Here is a 24,604-nt window from a genome sequence, read left to right as displayed (position 1 = left end):
GGTACAATTACAACATTTAAAAGGCATCTGGATGGGTACCTGAATAGGAAGTATTTGGAGGGATGTGGGCCACGTGCTGATAAATGGGACTAGATAAAGTTGGGATATCTGGTCGGCATGGACAAGTTGGACCCAAGGGTCTGTTCCTGTGCTGTGCATCTGTATGATTCTTTGAGAGGCATAGATTGAGTGGATAGCCAAAGACATTTTCTCAGGGTGGAAATGTCTATCATGAGGGAGCATAATTTTAAGGTGTTTGGAGGAAGGTTTGGGGAGATGTCAGAGGTAGGTTCTTTACTCAGAGAGTGGTGGGTGTGTGGAATGCACTGCCAGCAGTGGGAGTAGAGTAAGAGACATCAGGGACATTTAAGTGACTCTTGGGTTGGCACATGGAAATTAGTTCAAGAAAGGGTATGTAGGTTAGTCTGATCTTAGAGTAGGATAAAAGGCCAGCACAACTTGGAGGGCCGAAGGGCCTGCACTCTGCTGCACTGTTATATATTTGCAATGTTCTACCTGATAGCACAGTAATATGTTTCAAAGAAATTGGGAAAATCTTAAGGGAAGAAAAGAGTGTAGGGGTGTGGGGATGAGCTGGAAGTTGGACAAACTGGATTGCTTTATAAAAGCTATAGTAAAGACGAAGTGGGCCGAATGGCCTCTGCCTATGTTGTGCTATTCTATGTTCTGAAGGGACCAATCAGTCAGGGTTCCTGTTTCTGGGCATTATTAGGTGACCCTGTTTAGACAATTTGCAGTTGAATGGTGCAGAAAGGTAATGTTCAGTCAAACATAGTCACACGGGATGAGTGGCCTGAAACTCCGCTGTTGAGATTCACACTCAGAAAGACGTTCAATCCTGTGAACCACAGCAGCATAGCCAGAGCCTGTGAAATCATATATTCTTGCTTTGTCCTCCACGGCTACACCTCTTACCTCCCTATCTCTGTCCTCTAGCTCTCGGATTCTCCGAAGGGCCCTGCACTCCCAATTCTGGCCTCTTGTCCATCTCCATTCCGTTTGACCCACCACTGGTGGCCATGTCTTTTAGTTGCCTTCAGCTTGGAAATCCCCCCAGTAAACATCAGCATCTCTCTCCTCCCCCTCCTCCTGGGCACTATTTAACAATTAGCACTATGGCCAACCTTTTGCTATATATTATATATATTATATATATGGGGATTGGTGACTTTTTTTTGTAAAATTTGGGGATAGAAACACAAAACTTAAGAGAGTTCTTCCTGACCATGACCTAATCTAGCACGTGTCAAAGAGCGGGGAAACAGCGTATTAGTGGAAAATAGTTTGCATTGCACTGAGTTTATGAATGGTCGAGGAAAATTGAGAACTATTAGCTTGATTTTAGTTAAGGATAACCAAGGATTGATCTGGCTTCGGAAACTCAGAGAGCAAGTTTTTAAATAGTTTGAAGGACTGTGACTGAGATCAGAAACACAATATAATTGCCCTGCCAGAAAGGAATAGAGGACAGTTCAGGAAATAAGTTGCCTCAGTATAATATTCATTTGAGTAAGACCAAGAGTATTTGGTTAGAAACTGCAGGTGATTAAAAGCTGAGCAAGTCGAAGCTTTCAGTTTGCAAGCATCGTGAAGAAGGCTTCACCATTTACAGGAAAGAACAGGGTTAAATTGAATCAGTTAAGTTGAACATGAAGATCTGAGAGAGTGGGCTAATCTCTCTGGATTTGAATTTCTGTAAAGAGATGGTGCTGGAGAGTAGAGTGAAGCCTTTGTTTTACTGTGTGTCTTAAGATCTTTTGAAACTGTGTTCTATATTTAAATAGCTTGCTTTGTTTTATTACTGTTGTTCTTTTTATGTAATAAACTTCAGTTTGTTTTAAGAAAAGTATACAGCCTCCTGTGCTCATATTTCACTGGATGAACTCCACGTTAAATAAGAAAAAAAAGTCTATCAAGCCAGATTTCACTTTGGGATCTGACTGTCCAGTAGTAATGTCAGTGAGGGTCATAGTACCTTCCTAATATGTTGACTTGTTAACTGCTTTTGTCTCCTGTCATTTTTGCAAGAAGCTTCTGAGACCTTTCATTGTCGTAAAGGAACTCTATAAATGCAAGTTGTTGTTGAGTGAGCTCAGCTAGTGCACATACACTGGGCCACCTTTTAGACGGTCAGTAAATGTACTGAGCAGGTGTTTTTATTCTCACTACTCACAGGTGTTGATCCTCAGAAAGGTGAATTGGACTTGAATGGCATCGATGACAATGAAATCGATAGGGTAAGGTCATTCTGTAGCCCTTATGAAAGGTAATGTGAGATTGTAGATTACCTTGTGTTAAAAAAGAAAAGGTAAAATGAGCAACTCTCTCACCATCTGCACCAGCTAGTTGTCAAAGAATCTGGTTTCAACACCGTAATCACATTTTATGGTTTCTCTTTTCTTTCCGTAAGCCCTCATTTGGGATAAGTAACTTTGTATAATAGCTTATTGTTACTCATCCAGAATATCATATAGTGTTAGGATTGTACAATGTACTCAGAATGATAGCTTTTTATCTCAGAGAGTTGGATTCTGAATCAGAAGAGCAGATAAGGAGTAAATTGTCATTTGCACCCTGTGATTCTCTCTCACTCATCCTTTCATCTTTCTCTCTCTTTCGTTTTTTTCTCTCTCTCTCACTCTGTCCAGAACATGCACCCTCCCTGTCCTGCACACACCTTATCCTCTGCTCTGTAGCCATCCCCTGATGTAGCTGCATTGCGGTTTTGATGGTGACACTGAATGCGATTGAAGTTTAATTTCCTAGCACTACCATCTCTCAGCTGAGGAACATTGTGTAGGATAATTCACTTTTTTGGTTTACATTTTTGTTTTGATGTTGGGAAGGTTTTCATAGCATTGCCTTCAGCAATGGCACACTGCCTTACAGAAGGCTTTGCTATTGTGACTTTCGTTTCAGTGAGATGGCAGTTCTGATGAGCAGGGACAGAACAAATAAATCAGCAAGAAACCTTTGTACCACTTACTGTTGGCAGTTTGCAATGAATTGTAGGTAGATCACCCACCTGACTATCCTAAAATAAACCACTCTCCCTCTCCCATCACACCTGTATGGAGAACTTTAAAATCCTACCCTAATTTGCGTACCTTTCCATGCCACCCCCCGCCATGCCTGGAAACTTATCCAGCTTTCTGACCTTCCCAGAGTCTTATCCATCTAGCTGCACACAGAGAGTCACCTACAAACATGGCCTCTTTTTTTAGATTAGATTAGATTCCCTACAGTGTGGAAACAGGTCCTTCAGCCCAATCAGTCCACACTGACCCTCCGAAGAGTAATCCACCCAGACCCATTTCTCTCTGATGAATGCACCTAACATTATGGGCAATTCACGTAACCTGCACATCTTTGGACTGTGGGAAGAAACCGGAGCACCCGGAGGAAACCCACACAGACACGAGGAGAACGTGCAAATTCCACCCGGACAGTCGCTCGAGGCTGGAATTGAACCTGGTGCTGTGAGGCAGCAGCGCTAACTACTGTGCCACCATGCCACCCTAATATTCCTCTCAATCCCAGCAGACCAGTTAAAATACATTGCTTGCATTGCATAGGGGCAGCACTTACATTTCCACCACTACTGGTGGAAAAAAAAAGATTCCTGGGTTCTAGTAGGAGGAGCTTTCACCAGTGGAAGCGTGGCATTCTGACCATTATAGCAAACTGTACATTCCCTTACTGACATCTTAACTGGGTCTTTGCCCAGTTAAGTATTACCTGTTTTGCTGAGGAGTTGCTGTATTCTCCCACCCTTGGTATATCAGCAAGCTGTCGAGGCCTAACAGTAGTGAAGAAATGGGACCACGCCCTCAACATGGCACAGAAAAAAACGTTGAACACTGCTCTGCTCAAAATCCCCCCCAGAACTAAAATCAGACCTGATTCAAGGTGAAAACAATGTCATAGGGGCAGGAAGTTAATACTCAAGTGTTTGGATATTCTTTGAGCCTGCTTATGACAATGTTTGATTCCACTGCTGTGAACGAGGGCATGGACACATTCATCTCGCAACGAGAAGGACTGCAGGCAGCTCAGCATACTTGTCTGACTTCTGGACTGTTGTCTCTGGCGTCTGTCTGAGGCTCCGTCATTACATGTTGCATCGTTTTAAAACATTGTTTTCCATTTGTTTATTGACAAAGCCTAGCTCCATCTCATCATCCCCTTGTGTTACTAAGAACACTTATCCAACATCCAGTACTGGCTGAGCAGAAATTTCCTCTCCTTAAACATTATGATGACAGTGGTGTAGTTGTAAGTTCATATAAAAATAGTGGGGGAAGTGCCAAGAGACCTTGGTGTCCTTGTACACCAGTCACTGAAGGGAAGCATGCAGGTCCTGCAGGCCCTAAAGAAGGCAGATGGAAAGCTGACCTTCATAGCAAGAGAATTTGAGTACAGGAGCAGAGCTGTCTCACTGCAATCGTACAAGACCTTGGTGAGACCACGCCTGGAGTATCGTGTGTAGTTTTTCGTCTCCTTTTCTGAGGAAGGATGCTCTTGCTATAGAGGGAGAGCAGCAAAGGTTAACCAGACTGATTCCTGGGATGGCAGGAGTAATTAATGAAGAGAGATTGGATCAGTCAGGGATATAGTCATTGGAATTTAGAAGAATGATGGGCGATTGCATGGAAACCTATAAAATTCTAGACCGAGTAAATGCAGGAAGGATGTCCCAATGACCAGGAAGGCCAGAACCATGTCTAAGGGATGTAGAGAAAGTGATGACTGCAGATGCTGGAGACTAGAGTTGAAAAGTGTGGTGCTGGAAAAACACAGCCGGCCAGGAGCAGGAGAATCGACGTTTCGGGCATAAGCCCTTCTTCAGGAATGAGGCTGGTGTGCCAAACGGGCTGAGATAAAAGGTGGGGGGGAGGGAATTTGGTGGAGGGGCGCTGAGAATATGATAGATGGAAGGAGGTGAGGGTGAGGGTGATAGGCCGGAGAGGGGGTGGGGGCGGAGTGGTTGGAGGGTTCCTAGGCGGAACTACACGGGATGAATGTAGATTTCTCCAGCTTCCTCATTTCCCCTCCCCCCACCTTATCTCAGTCCCAACCCCCGGATTCAGCACCGCCCTCTTGACCTGCAATCTTCTTCCCGACCTCTCCGCCCCCACCCCCTCTCCAGCCTATCACCCTCACCTTAACCTCCTTCCACCTATCGTATTCCCACCACCCCTCCCCCAAATTCCCTCCCTCCCCCTACCTTTTATCTCAGCCCGCTTGGCACACCAGCCTCATTCCTGAAGAAGGGCTTATGCCCGAAACATCGATTCTCCTGCTCCTCAGATGCTGCCTGGCCGGTTGTGTTTTATCAGCACCACACTTTTCAACTAAGGGATATGGAGTCTACCTCTGTGACTTAATTGAGCCCTACAACCATCAGATTCCTACGCTCAGTGGTCCTGTGCAGCCCAGATGTTAACAGCTCTGTTATTAGTGACTATGCCAGAGGAAGTTTAGTACTGGAATGGTCAGGTGGTCTTATGAGGAAGGGTTGGACCGGCCATAGCCTATAGACTGGAGAAAACTGAGACTTGATTAAATCATAAAATTCTAGAGAGGGCCTTGACAGTGTGGATGGGAAGAGGATGTATCCTCTTATGGGGAAATCTCGAAAATCGAATCTTGGTTTAAACGTCAAGGGCTGTCCATTTCAAAAGATGAGGCAAAACCTTTTTTTCTGAAGGTAAAGAGATTTTGGAATTCTCTTCCTAAAAAGGTGATCGCCCTTGTGGCAGAGCTAAATGGATCCTTACTAAGCAATGGGGGTGAAATCTCAGGGGAGATGAGGGAATGTGGAGTTGCGGTTACAGTCATGATTCTATTGAATGGTGGAGCAGGCTCGAAGGGCTGAATGGCCTATTCCTATTCCTGATACATTTGTTATATGTTGAGCTGCTTTAGCCCTAAGCTGTGGAATTTCTCCCTGAGCCCCTCTCTCTCTCTCTCTCTCTCCCTCTCTCTCTTGCACTTGCACCCACGCTCGCCCGCGCGCGCATTCTCTCTCTCTCTCTCTCTCTCTCTCTCTCTCTCTCTCTCTCTCACACACACACACACACACACACACACACACACACACACACACACACACACACACACACACACACACACACAACCTTTCACATCTCCTTTGTTAAACTCTACATTACCCTACCTTCTTGACTCAGGCTTTAGGTCATCTGCCCTAATAAATGCTTGTAACATTCTGCGGAATTCTGTTTGATAACGTTCTTATGAAATGTCTTAAGATGTTTCACTGCATTAAAGGAACTCTATAAATAGAAGTCGTAGGAGGGACTTAATCAGTCTTTGTGACTGAATGACAAGGAATGCTGATGTGTCTTCAATTATCTGTCAGAAAGTGGTGTATTGCTGTTCTTTCACTTTAGCCATCCTGAAGCTTCATCAGCTCCTTATGCAGTTGACCTTCAACTATGATTGTATCTTGTCTTTTTTTGTGCAGTATCTGCTCAACGAGAAGGAAGTGGAAATGAAAACTGAGCTGTGGCTGAGAGAGAACGCAGATTACCTGAAGGAGCAAAAGGGTGAGTGTATGTGAGAAAGATGGGAAAGAATTGGAAAGGGCAGAGGAGTTGGAGAGCCAGAACTCTGGCAAGTGTGTTTCTAAGGACGAGGGTAGAATGGACCAGGGAGATTTGTAACACGTTCCCGTTTCACATCAAACCGAGCAATCTGGAATCAGTGGGATTAAATCAAGCTCAATCCCAAATGCCCTTTTTTTATAGAAATAAAAGCAGGAAGTGCTATAGGTTAGTGGATGCCAGTGGGAGGCCAGCAAACCCAGTGAGCGAGTACACGTCAATGGAACCTTCATCCACAGTGTTTCCACGTGCTGACAATTTGCTTATCTCCAGCATTTTCAGCTTCACCGAGAGGTTTCAGCAAGTGGTTTCCGCCTCCACCATAAAGCCCCATCACCTGTAGTGCTTTGTGATTTTTATTAATTCATTAGGCTAGATAACATCTGCACAGTTAAAAGTGTGGAATAAGTAATGAGCTGTGTGTAGGTTAGAATCTGACAGCTGCACAGTCGTGTGTGCATCCTACAGGGAACGGTCACACTTATTCACAAGGTTGCAATGTAAATGAGCTTGGTCATTTAACCTATGCACATGGGAAAAATAAACAGAAATCCCACTCTGTCGTCAGTCAGTTGTTAAATTATTCCAGAGTTTTTGTCCTGAATATTTAGTACACTTGGAGATCCGTTCCATTCTGATAGTGACTGCACTTCAAAATAGTACTTAACTCTGTAAACCACCTGATGTCATGAAGGCACCACAAAATTACAGACACATGAGACTGAACACAAGATCAGCTAAGCACCTGTATTTTCTAGTTTGAGTGGCCATTTGCCTTCTGTTGAGAATCAATTTGACTGTAGTATACACACCATGGTGGCTCAGTGGTTAGCACTGCTGCCTCATAGCACCAAGAAGCCCGGCTCGATTCCAGCTTCAGGTGACTGTGTGGAGTTTACACATTCTCCCCGTGTCTGTGTGGGTTTCCTTTGGGTGCTTCAGTTTCCTTCCATAGTCCAAAGATGTTCAGGTTGGGTGGATTGACCATGGTAAATTGCCCATAGTGTCCAGGGATGTACAGGCTAGCTGGATTAGCCATGGGGAATGCAGGATTACAGGGATGGGGTGGGTCTGGGTGGGATGCTCTTTAAAGTGTCGGTGTGGATTTGATGGGCCAAAGGGCCTGTTTCCACAATGGAGGGATTCCGTCACAACTGAACACGGACGCAGCACCCAAATACACTTTGCAGCACAAGCCACGAGTTAGCAGTGAGCCAGAGCTTGGAACATCCCTCCCAACCAGACTGACTGCAGTATCGCTAATGCTGTGCTAGCTGTGGTCAGCCAGCTCAATCACAGAGTGGAGAAGGAACTCGGCACATTTTGTATCAAAAGCAGAATGTACAGCAATAAACAGAGATAACATTTCAGACTCTTTCATCAGATGAGCCAACTGACTAAATCATTGGAAGCTATCACCTGAAAATAACGTTGACATTTTGTTTGCAGAAAAGGAGGAACGGATAGCCAAAGAGAAAGAGCTCGGGATTTACAAAGAGCAGAAGGTAATACATATTGAAGTGATTTTACCAACTGAAGTCGAGAAACTATTAATTCTTTGGAAATGCAAACATTTGCACCTTCATGTTACACTCCTTCTTCAGTAAATTTTGCTGATTCCATGTTTCCATGAGCCCTATAGGCTTGTTCAGTGAATGTCATTTGTTGACAGACAATAATGTTGATATTATCAACTAGACAGTCACTTAACAACTGCAAAACCTTTTTTAAATGTGTGCCTGTTTTGTTTTCTCTCGGACTCGCGCCCTGCTGCTGTCAGTCTGGCATTCTCTTTGCGCTCAGTGCAATCTCCCTGTCACCTGTCCTTCCTTCTCTCAGATTCTGTTTCTCTTTCTCTCTCACTCTCTCTCTTAAGGCTGCAGGTAAGAAAACACAAGGGGATGAAGACTTTGGTGGGAACAGTCTATGAGCCCCCTAACAATTGCTATATGAGAGAATAAATCAGGAGGTAATGAGGCATGTCAAAAAGGCACTGCATTTATCTTGGTTGACTTTAACCTTTCAAGTCGATTGGATAGTCAGAGTGGCAGAGTTAGCCATGGGGCAGAATTCATAGTGTATACTGGAGCAATTTCTAGAACAATATGCTGTGGATCCAGCCAGGGATCAAACTATTTGGTATCTGTAAATAAGACACTGGTTTGATAAATAAACTCAGTGTAATAGATCCCCTAGGAAACTGTGACCATATCATGGTTAAATTTAGTGTTCGGTTTGTGGGCAACTTGGTCAGAAACAACTGTGCGGAACTTTAAATAAGAGTAATTACAAAATAACTGGAATGCTGGAGACCAGAAGAATGGCTGGAGTGGACTAGGAAAGGAGTTTAATTGAAAATATGGCTGAGGAACAATGCCAGCAATTAGTTTATAATTCACAGCAAAGATGTATCCCAGTGAGGAAGAAGGATTCCAGAAAGGAGATAAATCAACAATGATTAAGTCAGAAAGTTAAGGATTGAAAGAAGAATAACATAGAACGTGACAAAGATTAATGGCAAAACAGAGGACTGGGAATCTTTTCAATGCTAACAAAACATGACCAAAAAAAAGGAGGGGAAAATAAATTTTGAGGGTTAACTAGCAAATTATATCAAAACTGGCAGAAGAACTTCTTTAAATATATAAACCAGAAAAGAGAGGCCAAAGTTGGCATCGGCTTCCTAGAGAACAAGGCTGGGAAAATAATAATGGCGAGCCAGGCAGTGACAAGTACTGAATAAATATTTTGCATTTGTCTTCACAATAGAATACATTAATAATAATCTCAAAAACTAACAATCAAGATGTGATATAATTACCTAAGCTGAGATCTATAACTATCACTAGCCAAAAAGTCTTTGGGAAACCAATAGTCCAATACATCCCTGGGTCTGATGGATTACATCTCAGGATATTTGAGGAAGTAGCTACAGAGACAGTGGGTGCACTGGACTTCTTAGATTCTGGAAAAGTCCTGAGGATCGCCAAACCACCACTGAAGCATTCTTCTTCAAAAATAGAGTTAGCTTAACATTTGTCATTGGGAAAATGTTCAAATCTTTGAAAAAGTATGTAATAACAGCACATATAGAAATACATGATATGATCAAGGCAGAGTCAGCATAACTTCATGAAGAGGAAATCACATCTGACAAAGAAGTAGCATGCAGGGTAGATAAAGGAGAACCAGCAGATGTGGTTTAGACTGACAAAAAGCATTTGATAAGGTACCACGTTATGTTTCTTACTAAGACAAGATTCCATGGTGTTGGGGAGGTATATTAGAATGGATAATTGGTAACTAATCGAAAGCAGAGTTGGGAAGAGGGGCGGATTTTCAGAATGGCACCCTGTAACTAGTGGAGTGCCACAGTCATCAATGCTGGGGTAACAGTTATTTACAGTGTATGTTATTGACTTGGATGAGGAAAGTGAATGTATTGTTGTCAAGTTTGGGGATGACACAAAAATAGGTGGGAAGGTAGGTAGTGAGCGATGACAAAAAGAGTCTACAGAGGGCTATAGAAAGGTGGATTGTTCGGGCAAAAACTTGGCAGCTGGAATATAATATGGGAAAATGTGGGGTTTTGCATTTTGAGATAAAGTAGAGGAGCTGAATATTATTTGAATGGAGAAAGATTACAAAAAGAATTGTAGAATCCCAACAGTGTAGAAAGATGCCATTTAGCCACTCGAGCCTGCACCGAGCCTCCAAAGAGCATCGCATCCACCACAATTCCCATCTCATCCCGTAACCCCACATGGGATTTTGAACAGGGCTAACCCACTTAAGGCTACTCACCTGCGCATTCTTGGACACTAAGGATTTTTTTTTAGCATGGCCAATCCACCTGAGCTGCACATCTTTTGGCTGTGGGGGGGGATCTGGAGTACGCAGGGGAAACCCCCATAGACACAGAGAGAACACGCAAACTCCATATAGACAGTCACCTGAGGCTGGAATTGAACTGGATTCAAAGTTTGTGAGAAGATTTGTAGCTCGGGTGCTCGTTGTTGTGGTTCTGTTCGCCAAGCTGGGAATTTGTGTTGCAGATGTTGCGTCCCCTGTCTAGGTGACATCCTCAGTGCTTGCGACCCAATATACCGGCCACTGCAGTGGACAGCTGGAACTGACAATTGGAAGCGGCGGAGACAAACCACTATAAATGCCGGAGGAAACAATACAGAAGCGCTTCACAGGAGGTTCCCAAGCACTGAGGATGTCACCTAGACGGGGGATGAAACATCTGCAACACAAATTCCCAGCTCGGCGAACAGAACCACAACATTGAACTCTGGCGCTGTGAGACAGAAAAATAGGAGGACTTGCTAAAACTATACAAGGCACTCGTAAGACCCCAGCTGAAGTGCTGTGAACAGTTTTGGGCCCCTTCTGTAAGGGAAGATATACTGACATTGTCCAAAGAAGATTCATAGTTTATGCCTATACTCACTGAAGTTTAGAACAATGAGAGGTGCCATTATGGAAACGTACAGATTCTTAGGGGACTTGCCAGTAGATGTGGAGAGGTTTTTTCTAGTTGTGGGAAAGTCTCAGAATAAGGGGTCAAAACTGATGAAGGGCTTATGCTCGAAACGTCGAATTCTCTATTCCTGAGATGCTGCCTAACCTGCTGTGCTTTGACCAGCAACACATTTGCAGCTGTGATCTCCAGCATCTGCAGACCTCATTTTTTACTCAAACCATTTTGGACCAAGATGAAGAGGAATATCTTCTCTCAGAGGATGGTGAGTCTGTAGAACTCCTCACTGCAGAGAGCTGTAGATATTTGAGGCTGAGATAGACTTTTAATCAGTAAGCTAGGAGTTGGGGGATAAGGCAGGAAAGTGGAGTTGAGAATTATCAGATCAGCCATGATCTTATTAAATGGCAGAACATACTCAATAAATCTGAAACAAAAATCCTGAGTGTCACTGGACCTGAAAATGTTAACTCTGCCTTCTCTCCACAGATGCTGCCAGACCTGCTGAGTTTCTCCAGCAATTCCTGTCTGTTGCATTTATTCTCACCCTGTTTTGAAATCGCACTTGCCTACTTTTCCTTAGATCCTATGAAATCCTGAAAACTGTTCCCTCTCTCCATCATCTCCATTCCCACAGCCATCCACAATATCAATGCTGCTCTAATTCTGGCCTCCACACCATCCCTGGTATTAATTGTTGGCTATAATTTCGGCTGTTTAATTTTTCTACATCTTCCAACTTCTCTCTCTCCCTCCTCCTTCTAGAAATGCTGTTTCAAACTCATTTTTTTGATTAAGCCTTGTAGCACATTGTGTTTTCTTCCCCTCTTGTGAAGCATCTTTGGGCGTTGTATTGCATTTCGGACACAATAAATACACAGAGAGTTCTGCTTTTGATTGCCTGCATGACAAACCCTTACCTTTGAGTCACTTGGAGCAAGGGGACTTAATGTCAACAAATCTCCGTTTCTTTCAAAGCCCAGAAAGTCATCTAAGAAACGCGAGCCAATCCGAGCCAGCACCGCAGGGGAAGCCATAGAAAAAATGCTAGAGCAGAAGAAGATCTCGAGCAAGATAAACTACGATGTCCTGAGGGATCTGAACAGCAAGGGGAGCAGCACACCAACCCGAGAGGAAAGTGACAGCAGTAACCACGGCGGCAGTAACAGCCGCAGCAAGAAGGGACCAGCCCACCGAAAGTCAGCCGCAAACTCCCGAGGCCTTGCTACACCCGTCAACAACTTGGGCAAGAGGTACAGTTACCATCTCATGCAGAGTAGTGTGGACACTTGGCTTCATCCAGTGTCAAATGCTGAGTGTCAGTAAACCCATGTGTCACATGTATTTTGGCTTACATCAGATAGCTGGGACTGGGCTTCCTGATGCCTTGGTCAATAGACACTGCCATTTCCTGATGCTCAGGTTTATGGGGAAGAGATGGATGAGATGTGACTAATTGGTTAGCTCTTTCAAAGAGATGACACATACACAATGGGCGAAGTGGTCTTCTGTGCCAAATGATTCTATAATAATATAACATTACACCTAGCTGTGTGCACAAGGAAGGAGTCTGCTTCAGTATGCACTTTTGAGCAGTTAGTTCATGTAAGTTAACAAGGTAATGGAGGCATTTGGGAGTCCTTATGCTGAGGTAAATCAACAAAGTCAGGTTAGAGTCACTGCTCGTTATTGCATACCTTCTAGTAGAAAACAAAATTTGTCTGATTCCAGGCAAATAGTTGATAACAAACGCAAATATTCAGAGGCTAGTGGCACTTAAGGTGAGGAAGGGAATGGGTTCAGATCTGTAATGCAACAGCAATGGGGATCCAGTAACAGTGATTTCAATATGAGGTTGGTATGGTTGCCTCTCTCATAGGAGATGTTGAAGTTCCTACTAAGGAGAAAGATAGTCCAACAATCTGATGGAAAGGATAGTCTGGTACTGACTTGAAAGTTAAACTGAACCCACTTCTGGAATAGGCAGAGTGGTATCATGAGTAGAATGAAGGCACATGTGTCAGCCGATGTTCCTTCTAATAATTTCTTCTTCCGCGAGGACCCCCGAGGTCAGTGTGTGGCAGCAACTTCTGGAAACTGAAAGTCAACACTGGGAACAGCGTCGACATGCTGATCAGTTTAGAGAGAGAGATCATGTCAGCTATCCTGTGAGATGAGAACTCTCTCTCCCATTCACAAACAAAGGGTTCCAAGTGATAGAATCAGGCAATTTGCTTCACTTCGCCCAGAAATGTGAAACAGTTAAAGTTGAGTCTAACTCCTGATTTCACAATGCAAATGACACACTCACATTGACATCCTACCCCCCTCCCCGACCCCTGACTCATCTGACTAATCTCCAAGCATGACTACACCCTACCCCTGCCACCTCACTCAGCTCCCCGCTCTATCACCCCCACCACCACCAATTTACTAGCAATCATCTGTTTCCTTATTGACTGACATCTAAACTGCAAGTACTAGCTCATGCCATTAAAAGGGACATGTCCAGTCTTTGCCTGTAGCTCTGGGGATACGTAGAGCACAGCGCCCACCATATTTCTAGTAAAGCTGATTCAGAAGGTCCTGGAATACAGAGCAGTGTGGGGGTTTTTCAAGGGGGAAGGCAACATGGCAACCATTGTATTCCTCCAAGTGCCTAGGCTGCTGATACGCAGTTTGAATTTTGCTTTTAATTAATTCTCTGTGTGTATCTGACTGGTTCCTCATGTGTGTATTTTTCCCAAGGTGACGCACCAACCCATTTTTGTAAAGCTGGCAATCTGTCTGAAATGACAGATTTGAAACTTTGCATAGATTGTTTCAAAGTTCTAATCCTGAAACAAAACTGAGCTTCAGTGGAAGAGAAATTGTAGCTGCAAGCGTGGTTGAATATTTTAAAGGTGGAGATAGATAGTTGCTAGACAATCGAATCAAATGTTATCATGGATTGGTGGGAATGTGGAAATTGGAATTTAGCAAGTTTTGAGAAGATTTGCAGGTTGAGGTTCTGGATGTAGGTTTGCTTGCTGAGCTGGAAGGTTCATTTTCAGATGTTTCATCACCATACTAGGTAACATCTTCAGTGGGCCTCTGGACATCCAAAGTTGGAATTTAGCTAAATGGATCAGCCAAAATCTTACTGAATGGCAGGGCAGGCTTGAAAGGCTGTTTGGGTTACTTCTATATCGTATCTAATCCATGTGTTGTGTGTGAAGTATCTTCCTGTGACCTTCAGAGTACAGAATCCTCTTCAATCCCCTGTCCTGATGAAGTGACAAAGAGATTCACATTCATGTCTTGATTGTAAAGGCTACCTGTGATGGTGTTTCATACAGCACAGAAACAGACCCTTCTATCCAACTCGTCCATGCTAACCAGAGATCCTTAATTAATTCAGTCCTATTTGCCAGCATTTGGTCCATATCCCTATAAACACTTGCTATTTATATACCCATCCTGATGCCTTACAAATGTTACAATTGTACCCGCAATCACCACTTCCTCTGACAGCTTGTTCCGTGCACACACCACCCTCTGTTTGAAAAAGTTACCCCTCCGTTTCCTTTTAAAGCTAACCCCTCTCTTAAATTTCTCCTTCCACTTAAATCACTGATCTCTTATTTTTAAATAGTATCCCCTAGACCTGGAAAGTAATTAGGTCACATGGGATGGAAAACTGTATTTCATCCACTTAATTCACAATAATTTCAACTTTCTACTCATGATTCAAAGTTTAATTTCTTTCTTCAAAGCTGGACTACTGGGATTGATCACAGTGTCAGTTACTCAATTCATTTTTATGTTTTCAAGATGATGAAACGCCTTTGTCTTATTCTGTCTTCCTTGACTGCTATAAGTTAATGACAACGTTAAAGCCATCTGATACCAGTCCTCGATTTATCATCTTAATTATTCAGAAATACTGCATATAGTTTGGGACCTCAGTCTTAAAGTGGGATGTTCGTGTATTGAAGACAATTCTGGTAAGGTTCACGAGGCTAACTCCTGGAGTGATGGGCTGGCTTTACACAAAAAGCAAGTTGACCTGATACTCATTGGAGTTTAGAAACAAAAAGTTCCATTTGCAACTGTACAGGTACCGGAGCAGTCAGTGTCCTTATGCAGCCAGATCTAGATGGGTGCAGGTCTAATAATACTCCAGAAGCTCAGCGTCATCCAGGACAATGAAGCCTTTTTGATTAGCAGCGCAGTTACCACCGTCACTCCCTTCATCACCAACACACAGGAGCAACAGTGCGAACTATGTACAAAATGCACTGCACAAACTCACCAAGGCTCCTCTGCACCTTCCAAACCTGTAACTGATACCTGTAAGGGTGAGAGGGCTGGCAGGAGCTCAGTAAATATATTGAAAGCACAGTTAGATTAATTTTAAATCAACAAGGAAATTGAAGGTTGCAAGAGATATGCAGGAAGTGAATATGAAGCAAACATCTGATCAGCCACCATCTGATTGACTGGTACAGCATGCTCAAAGGGCTGAAAGGCCTACTGCTCTTTATTATTCTCTAACAGTTCAGCATTTGATTTACTTTTGAGATAATTAAGCATCATTCCAGATCATCCTGAAATCGATGTCAGCTGCTTAATCTGCTCATCCTTGACTTTGGGAATGACCTCACCTTCAATTGGTACATGTCTGTGTGGTCCAGGAATAGCTTTGTAATAATAATCATGGTCTAAAAAGCCGTCAGCAAAAAGCACAGATGAGGTGTGTAGTCAGCTATAATCTCCACCGGAGACAAATTAGGTCAACGAGTCCTTGCAAACAGTGCTAAAAATAAGTGTGTCAGAGGTTGCTGTCCAGTTCTGATAGCTGTCAGTGTTAATATTAGTACAGAACCTGATTCTCTCCTCTCCTCATCCTGCCCCAAACCCCTCTCAGTTCAGGGCTGTGTTTCTCTCTCAGCTGCTTACTCCTATTAGAATTAATGGCAGATGACTGTAAACCAGCCATTAGTGCATTGGTTTACATGAATATTTAATATTTCCTGGTGGGATATTGCATGCACTCTGCTTTGTGAAGGGCTGTTTGGCTGCAGCTGGTCCGGACCACAGAGTTTCATTTTTATTGTCGTCTTACCTCCTTGCCCTGCCCTGAAACACTCAGATAATTCTGTAAGCTCTAACATGAGTCCCTGTGTAAGTTTATTAAATGTTTACGGACAGGCTTTTGAACTGTGCAGGTCATCACGGTAGAAATGCAACCAGTCCTCACCTATTGTATACCCATTTCCTTTCAGCAAGCATGATTAGGTTGGAATTATGAGTGGGAGCTTTGGATGAGCAGCTCCCTGCTCAGGAACATCCTTATGTTCTTTTCCTCCGACATACTCTCCATAAATGATCCCATCCCATGTTCCTACTTCTTCAAGATGCTTGTGCAGATCTGTTCAGAAAAAGCCAATCCAATAAAACCTTCACTCTAAGAAAACTTATTTTCCTTTATTTGCCCTATTTGACCAGAAACCCCTTGCAGAGTTTTGCTTTAATATACATTTTCACACCACCTCTGTTGTCCTATGTTATATTGATGAAGTGTCTGACACAGGATCACAGGCCACATGCTGAGCTGCATCCACCTGTATGTCTGGCCTAAATCAACTAGTGTAGGCAGAGAAAGAATTGAAGCATTGTAGTTAATTGAAGTGCTTTTCAGTAGGGAGAAAGATAATTTAGTTAAGGTTCCCAATCCATATCTCTGTCCAGTTTCTATATGAGTGTGTCAGTGTGTGCATATTCTGTGAATCAGTTTTTTTGTATATATCCATACGAAGTTGTTCGTGTGTGGTGGTTACATCCATGGGTGTCTGGCTGAATGTGTATGTGCTGTCCATATATTGTGCACTATCTACTGGTTACATACTAAGACCTCTACAACACAACCATGTCATCAGTGTCCTGCAACAGGATTATGAGGCCAATTACACCCTTTCAGAATCACAGAATGGTTCCAGCACTGAAGGCGAGACAGTTCGGCCTATCAGGTCTGTGCCAGCCTTCCAAGGAACAGTTTACCAGTTCTACAAATTTTTTTTCCCCTGTAACCCTGCATATTCTTCCTTCACTGATAATCCAGTTCCCTCCTAAATAAAAGCAAAAGCTTTGACAAAGGGTCAGTTAGACTCGGAACGTCAGCTGTTTTCTCTCCTTACAGAGAGGCTGCCAGACCTGCTGAGATTTTCCAGCATTTTCTCTTTTGGTTCCTTCCTAAATAACTTGATGGAGCTTGTCTCCAAACTCTTAGGAAGTGCACGACAGCTCCTGACTGCTCTCGGTGAAAATGTTATTCCATGTTACCATTGCTTCTTTTGCTAATTAGCTTAAATGTGTCCTCTGCTTCTCAATCCTTCCACAAATGGGAAAAAAAAATTCTCTCCAGCTATCCTGTGTAGATCCTGCATGATTTTGTACATCTTCATCTGACCTCCCCTCAACCTTCATGTCTCGAAGGAAAACTTCTCCAATCTATTGACAGATTTGGAGTTCCTCATCCCTGAACCATTCTCATGAATCGTTTCTGCACTCTCACCAGTGCCTTTACATCCTTCCTAAAGTGTGGCAGGCAAAACTGGGTACAGTGCTCCAGCTGAATATTCTATACGAGTTCAAGAAAATAAACTTTTTTTTAAATACAAAAGTGAATTGAATTGGACATGGAGTCCCAGCAAAGGTTCAATGTAAAGCTATATTTGTGCAGCATCATCTGTCTGACATGGTAGTGTTTAATTGAAATGAGGAGAAAGTGAGGTCTGCAGATGCTGGAGATCAGAGCTGAAAATATGTTGCTGGAAAAGCGCAGCAGGATGCTGCCTTTTTTCCTCATTCCTGATGAAGGGCTTATGCCCGAAATGTCGATTCTCCTGCTCCTTGGATGCTGCCTGACCTGCTGCGCTTTTCCAGCAACACATTTTCAGCTTTAATTGAAGTGACCCAGTTCTAGAATATATCCAACTGAACACAAATAAGAATATCTAGACTTTGTCCATGAAGAAGGAAGATTTTAGAAAAAATCCTTACCGATTACAGATGGAGAGATGTAGCTGGACTGAAATAGATTTTTGAACTTTGATTGTTCCAGATGATTGCTTTTGTTTCTTGTTTCTGTCTGAGAATAACTGCCGCGTATAATGCCCTATGATTAGTTCTCTATAAATAAATTGGTTGCCATAGGTACTAGAGGAGCAGGTAAATCTCTTGGATATTCAGAACTAGGTTAACTAGTCTTAAAGGATACCACTGGCCTAATTTGCTTCTGGTTATGCAATGATCCCAGTGCACTCCTTCAGGCAGACCTGCTTTATTCTACCAGTACCCTCCTAAGGCTGACCATATTTTGCTTGGATGCAGGTCCAAAGGTGTGACCTCTTGTGCAGTTCTCAGAGAGAACTGTATTGCAGGAGGAATTATCCTTCAAATGAGTTACATTGAGGCCCGTTTTCCCATAAAATACTCCATGCAATTCCTGTGAATATTAGGGAAGACACTCACACTGTCTTAGCCAACATTTGTCCCTTAGCTAAGATGACATAAACAGGTTTCTGGTCACGGACATGTTCCTGTTTGTGGGAGTTTATTGTGTGCAAATTGGCTTTCACTGTGATGACACCTTTGAAATAACTCTAAAGTGATTTGGGACATGCTGAAATAATAAAAATGTCCCGGTCACCCAGTGCAGACCTGACTGAGCAGTGGAAAGAAAGACTCAGGATGTAGTTCAAGGGTTCAGGCACAGGGTAAGCAGGGGATTAAGTTTAGGGACTGTGCGGAGAATAACTAGCAAGATAGCCTGGATGAGCCAACTAGCTGTTCTTTCTATGTCAACTTTCTTTGCATTCTGTGTCTATTTTTGTAGAAAAAGTAGTTTCATTATTTAATTTCATTATATCAGTGACCTCTTTCAAAAAAATGATATTTGGAGTTTAATTGACTATTAGAGATATTGTAGGAGAAAGTAAGGACTGCAGATGCTGGAGATCAGAGCTGAAAATGTGTTGCTGGAAAAGCGCAGCAGGTCAGGCAGCATCCAAGGAGCAGGAGAATCGACGTTTCGGGCATGAGTCCTTCTTCAGGAATGGCTCATATTAGAGATATTGTTGAGTTTGGAGAAAAAATATTTAAAGGTCAACATTTTAGCAGCAAGACAGTCTTAGATTTTTAAAGCTTTAAAATCTGAAGCAGATTTGAAGGTCAGTTTTTGTAACAAACTGGTGCAGTACCAGTCCATGTCAATTAGCTTTCTTTTTATCCATTCATGGGATCCTGGCATTCCTGGGAAGGTCAGCTTCTATGGCCCGTACTTACTTGCCCTGGAGAAAGTGAATTCCTATGTATGTCAGAGGCTAGTTATAACCAACACTTGCTGTGGACCTGATATCATATGTAGACCAGATCCCATAAGGAGAGCAGGTTTGTTCTCGAAAGGACATTAATGAACCAGTGCATCACAGGTGTAATCCCCAGTCTGGGCTGGACTGAGTTAGCTGCCCTCCTCTAACGAGTCAATCACTCAGCATTTTGCTTTCAGTTGCTTTTTCATGTATTCTCTGCTCATCATCCCATCCTCTGGAGCTCCCTCATTCAACATCTGCACCCCATCCTTGCTTTGAAGCCTCTCAAAGAATGATCATGCTGTTACTGCCATCTGATCTCTCTCTATTTCTCCCCCACTCAGCCACCCTCTTCATCTTCTGTTGGTCCTTGTTTATCACCATATAAAATAATTTGAAACATCTTCTAATACCTGAAACACTCTACATAAATGTACATTTGTATAGAAAGCATAAATGTTGGATGAGAATATGAGTAGCCTCGACTGTGATGCTGCTGCAGTCAAATAGCCCAGCATGAATCATGCATAAAATGTCCTTTTGTTTCTGATGTCTGTGGACAGCTGACCTGCAGGGATCTTTGCCCAAGAGAATCTATTCCTTCAGGATAAAATCAGAACATTAATAAGTATAGTTTTCATTTGAAATGTATTTCATTTAAATTGTAATTCTGTAGTTTTCACTTTGAATTGAAAAGAAAATGATTCTTTCCAAAAAAAAGATCATTAATATACTGGAATCATATGCAACTAGTTTTCCTCACCTTTCCTTTACCAACATCTAAGGCTTCTTCAAATGTGCTTATATTTTATTGAGATGCTAATTTGTTCAAACCTTACCTCTGTCTATGCTAATTATCTCTCTGATGTTGGTTTCTAACATACAGAGGTATGTAGAATATTGAGATATCCTGGCACATCAAATGAATTGGGACATTTTATCCAGGCACCTACTTTTTAGTACATCCAGTCATGTTATCATCGTAAGTTATGGTATTTCTGTAGGACAATAGGACAGAGATTTTAAAGTTATTAGGCAGCATAATATGTTGGCTCAAGTAGTTACTCTTCAACTATCTCATGCCACATTACCAGATAAAATATACTGTACCCTCTGAACTAGTGAGAGTTGCTTGCTTGATTAGATTAGATTACTTAGATTACTTACAGTGTGGAAACAGGCCCTTCGGCCCAACAAGTCCACACCGACTGCCGAAGCGCAACCCACCCATACCCCTACATATACCCCTTACCTAACACTATGGGCAATTTAGCATGGCCAATTCACCTGACCCGAACATCTTTGGACTGTGGGAGGAAACCAGAGCACCTGGATGAAACCCACGCAGACACGGGGAGAACGTGCAAACTCCACACAGTCAGTCGCCTGAGGCGGGAATTGAACCCAGGTCTCTGGTGCTGTGAGGCAGCAGTGCTAACCACTGTGCCACCGTGCCGCCCATGCTTGGTTTTATGATCTTGTTGAAGTTCCACTATGAAAGGTCTCTTGCCCAGCTTGGTGGGCAGCACTCTTGTCTCGAAGTTAAAAGGTTGTGAGTTTGATCCTCAGTCCAAGTGCTGAATGTGTGATCCAGCCTGAGTGTTCCAGCGCAGTGCTGAATGAGTGCTACACTGTCAGAGATACTCACTCTCTGATGAGACGCACCGCACTGAAAGACTTATCCTCTTGGGTGGACATAAATATCCCCCTGCTCCAGTACAAACAGAAAAGGGTATTTTCACCCCCACCGTATCCTGCCTAATATTTATCATTCAATCAACGTCGCTTTTAAAAGGAAAGATTTCATGCTCTTTCCTCTCCTGTTAATTTATGGAAGCCTGCAGTGTACAAGTTGACTGCTGTGTCTTGTGCTTTCCAACCGTGACTTCAGGAAGTACTATGTGTTGGCTGTGAAGCACCTTGGAGACACTCCTGGGTAGGATCCCTATTCTCCACAACCACCTGATGAAGGAGCAGCACTTTGAAAACTAGTGCTTCCAAATAAACCTGTTGGACTATAACCTGGTGTTGTGTAATTTTTCACTGGATAGGGAAAGTCACTACATAACTGTAAGCTTCTCCTTATTTATGTTGTGTTCAAGTTCTCCATGCACAATAATCTAGTCTGACAGTTCAGTGCATGACTGAGGGAGAGCTACACTGCCAGAGGTATGTTCAACTGAGTCCCTGTCTGAGGTCAGGATTTCACTAATTGTATAAACAATACAGTAGTGGGCAAGTTCTCCTGGTATCTTGGCTCTGCAGTGGAATTGAACGATGCAGTTTGAAGGCCCAAGGTTTGCTTTCTGCACTGTGCTGTGCCTTCTAATCTAATTATCGTGACAGGAGACACGCCAACATTGACTTCTTTGTGCCTGGGTGAGTGATCAGCTGGATTATTCACTGAGGGTAGGAAAGCCAACTTGAGTATCTCCTGCTCCTGCGAGTATTATCCATAGTATGTGCAGCAGTACCGTGTTATCTTTGACGATGCATCCCATATCCATGGCCACTGCAAATCTAGATGGACAGTACAATAGGTGTATCACCACCAGCTGCAAATCCCTCTGCATTCATACAGCACCATCTCTAGGTCAGCTGTTTGTCTGTCATTGCTGGGTCACTCTCCCTTGCATTTTCATTACCTGCACTGCAGTGGTTCAGGAAGAGGGCATTCAATCACATGGTCAAGGTCAAACTGGAGACGTGGCAATAAATACTGACCCTGCCAGCATTTAGGAATGATTATATCAAAACACCTCTTCCTGTTGTTGATCAGTATCTGATAGCCCAATGCTGTCAAGTGAGGACAGAATAGATGAGACAAAAATACCAGCGTTTATCTGGTTTTTCTTCTGTCATGTGCTAAAAGACTGAAAAACTTGTTTCTTTAGCCTCATTGCTGATCTCAGGATGTCCCAAAGAAAGTCCTAACGAACCAGTTACCTTTTTGAAATGGAGTCTCTGTTATGTAGGAAATACAGCAAGTAGTTTAATGATAGCAAACTCCAAAAGCAGCAGATGTCAATTGAGGGATAAATGTTAGGCAGGAAGCTTTCTGTTTCAGAAAGTGCAGTCAGATCTTTGTAACCTAGCTGAGAGGTCAAAAGCCATCTCAATTTTTTGTCTCAGCCGCTGGACAATATCTCAGTATTTCGGTGAAAGAGTCTGCCTAGATCTTTTAATTTGATGATAATAGACTAATCAAAGCAATCAGTTTTCATCAGTGAGACTGCAACAAACCCAAACATGAGGTGAGGAAAGCTTCCAGTGGGCAGACTTTGAAAATCATAGGTCCAAAATCACATATTCCTCATCACTCATCATGTCTTCAAATACTGTGTCCCAAAATGTTATTTCTTCAATAAAATCTGTCCAATTCACTTGTGCAAAGGTGATTCTAGTGAATGGACAACAAAGAAATGAAGAATGACATTGGTGACTGATGAAGGAGCGTCGCTCCCAAAGCTAGTGTGCTTCCAATTAAACCTGTTGGACTATAACCTGGTGTTGTGTGATTTTTAACTTTGTACACCCCAGTCCAACACCGGCATCTCCAAATCATTCAGAGAGTCAGCATTGACGTGATGTGTGGAATGGTCTCTTTCTGTTCTGTTCCAGTTCTACAATCCTGTGATAGCGCTCATGCTGCTAGACTAACTTGCGGTCTTTTGATCTATGTGGCTTGACTCCACAATGTACTGCGAGACCTTCAATCGGTGCAGTCAGCAGTGTGTAGGTGGAATATTTGCTGTCAAGTGCAGATGAAACTGTAGGTGGAATTCAGAGTAGAGAAGCTGAGGGTTTTGATGTTGCAGTAAATTTCCTCTATCAATGTGCTTTCATTTTCCTTTCCCGCTGGTGATGATTAGCCCCAGCAGTTCAACACTTGATATTATAACTCAGCTAGCTGTGTCTGGACAGATTAATGTACTGTGTCGTGATTTGTTGTTCTGCCCTAGTTCTCCTGAAGCAGTCTCTGTCTAGAGCTTGGTGCTGAAACAGAGGTGGGGATCCATGTATGTGCAAGGATAGAGACCACACTGTCTCTGAAGGGTGTCCAGGTTCCAGACACCAGAAATAGTTTCATGCTCCCTTCATGCTTGAAAAAATGTTATATGCTGAGATATGTTTTTGTTTAAAAAGGAGATAGATGGTGACTTGTACTATTCAGAGAGCTGGCCAATCCAAATGGCCTCTCTACTTTTTGATTTTGTAGTTTGACATGTCTGTTTCAATGCAGCAGTGTGGGACGCTGACAGTTCAGAGCCTCTGAACCTATTCAAACCTCATCTTTAACCTGAAGACATTGACTTCTGCTTGAGGTTCAATTCTATATGAAGCCTTTGTCACTCAAATCTTCATTATTTCTGTCTCAGTTAACTCTTTGGCAAATAAAAGCAAAATACCATGGATGCTGGAAATCTGAAATTAAAACAAAGTGCTGGAAAAACTCATCTGGTCTGGCACCAACTATGGAGAGAGAAACAGAGTTAATGTTTCAATTGCAAAATGAATCTTCAAAATCTGCAGTAAGTGTTTTCAAATCGAGAAACTTCAAATCCAAGTTGAAGAGTTGGATTCTGAGCAGCAGACGTTGCACTGAATTAGGGAAGGGGAATATTAACTGAGATGGTCATACTCCTCAGATGAGGTCATTCAAATTTGATGTATGATCAGGAACAGAAAACTGAGACTGTGGGTGTGAGGACCCGGGGGGTTGCATTTGAAGAGCCACTATTCCTGAAATTGTCCACAAATAACAAGGTGCTTACAAGCTATGCAGGCAAGAGTGGGAGGGCTGCAGGGACGATAGGTGAAATGACGACAGCACCATTCAAGTCAGGAGAGGATATAGGAATGTTACAGTGGTAGGAGACAGTACAATTAGGAAGAACATTACCGTTCTGTGTAGCTAAATGCATAAAATCTAAAGTCTCTCTCTCGCCTGCCCGGTGCCAAGGTTATTTTGTCATTCACCCACGGGATGTGGGTGTCACTGACTGTGTCAGTAGTTACTGTCAGCCACTAATTGAGCTTGGGAAAGTGGGGGTGAGTGATGTAACTCCATAGAAGCTGAATATCCTGTCACCAGATCAGACAGTACATGACACTGA

The 24,604-nt window shown here is 42.9% G+C and overlaps 1 protein-coding gene across 1 annotated transcript in view; it reads left to right on the top strand.

Annotated features, from left to right (window-relative positions):
* brf1b (BRF1 RNA polymerase III transcription initiation factor subunit b) overlaps positions 1–24,604 on the top strand; it is a 475,772-nt gene that overhangs the window by 392,274 nt on the left and 58,894 nt on the right. Inside the window, exons 12-15 of the mRNA XM_060829498.1 lie at positions 2,197–2,258; positions 6,509–6,590; positions 8,097–8,152; positions 12,112–12,386. Coding sequence (XP_060685481.1) covers positions 2,197–2,258; positions 6,509–6,590; positions 8,097–8,152; positions 12,112–12,386 — 475 coding nt within the window. The remainder of the gene's footprint in view (positions 1–2,196; positions 2,259–6,508; positions 6,591–8,096; positions 8,153–12,111; positions 12,387–24,604) is intronic.

The sequence above is a fragment of the Hemiscyllium ocellatum genome, chromosome 8, assembly GCF_020745735.1.
Source record: "Hemiscyllium ocellatum isolate sHemOce1 chromosome 8, sHemOce1.pat.X.cur, whole genome shotgun sequence".
Classification (NCBI taxonomy): Eukaryota; Metazoa; Chordata; class Chondrichthyes; order Orectolobiformes; family Hemiscylliidae; genus Hemiscyllium; species Hemiscyllium ocellatum.
The sequence above is the reverse complement of the archived record's forward strand: the minus strand, read 5'-3'. Positions and strand labels throughout refer to the sequence as shown.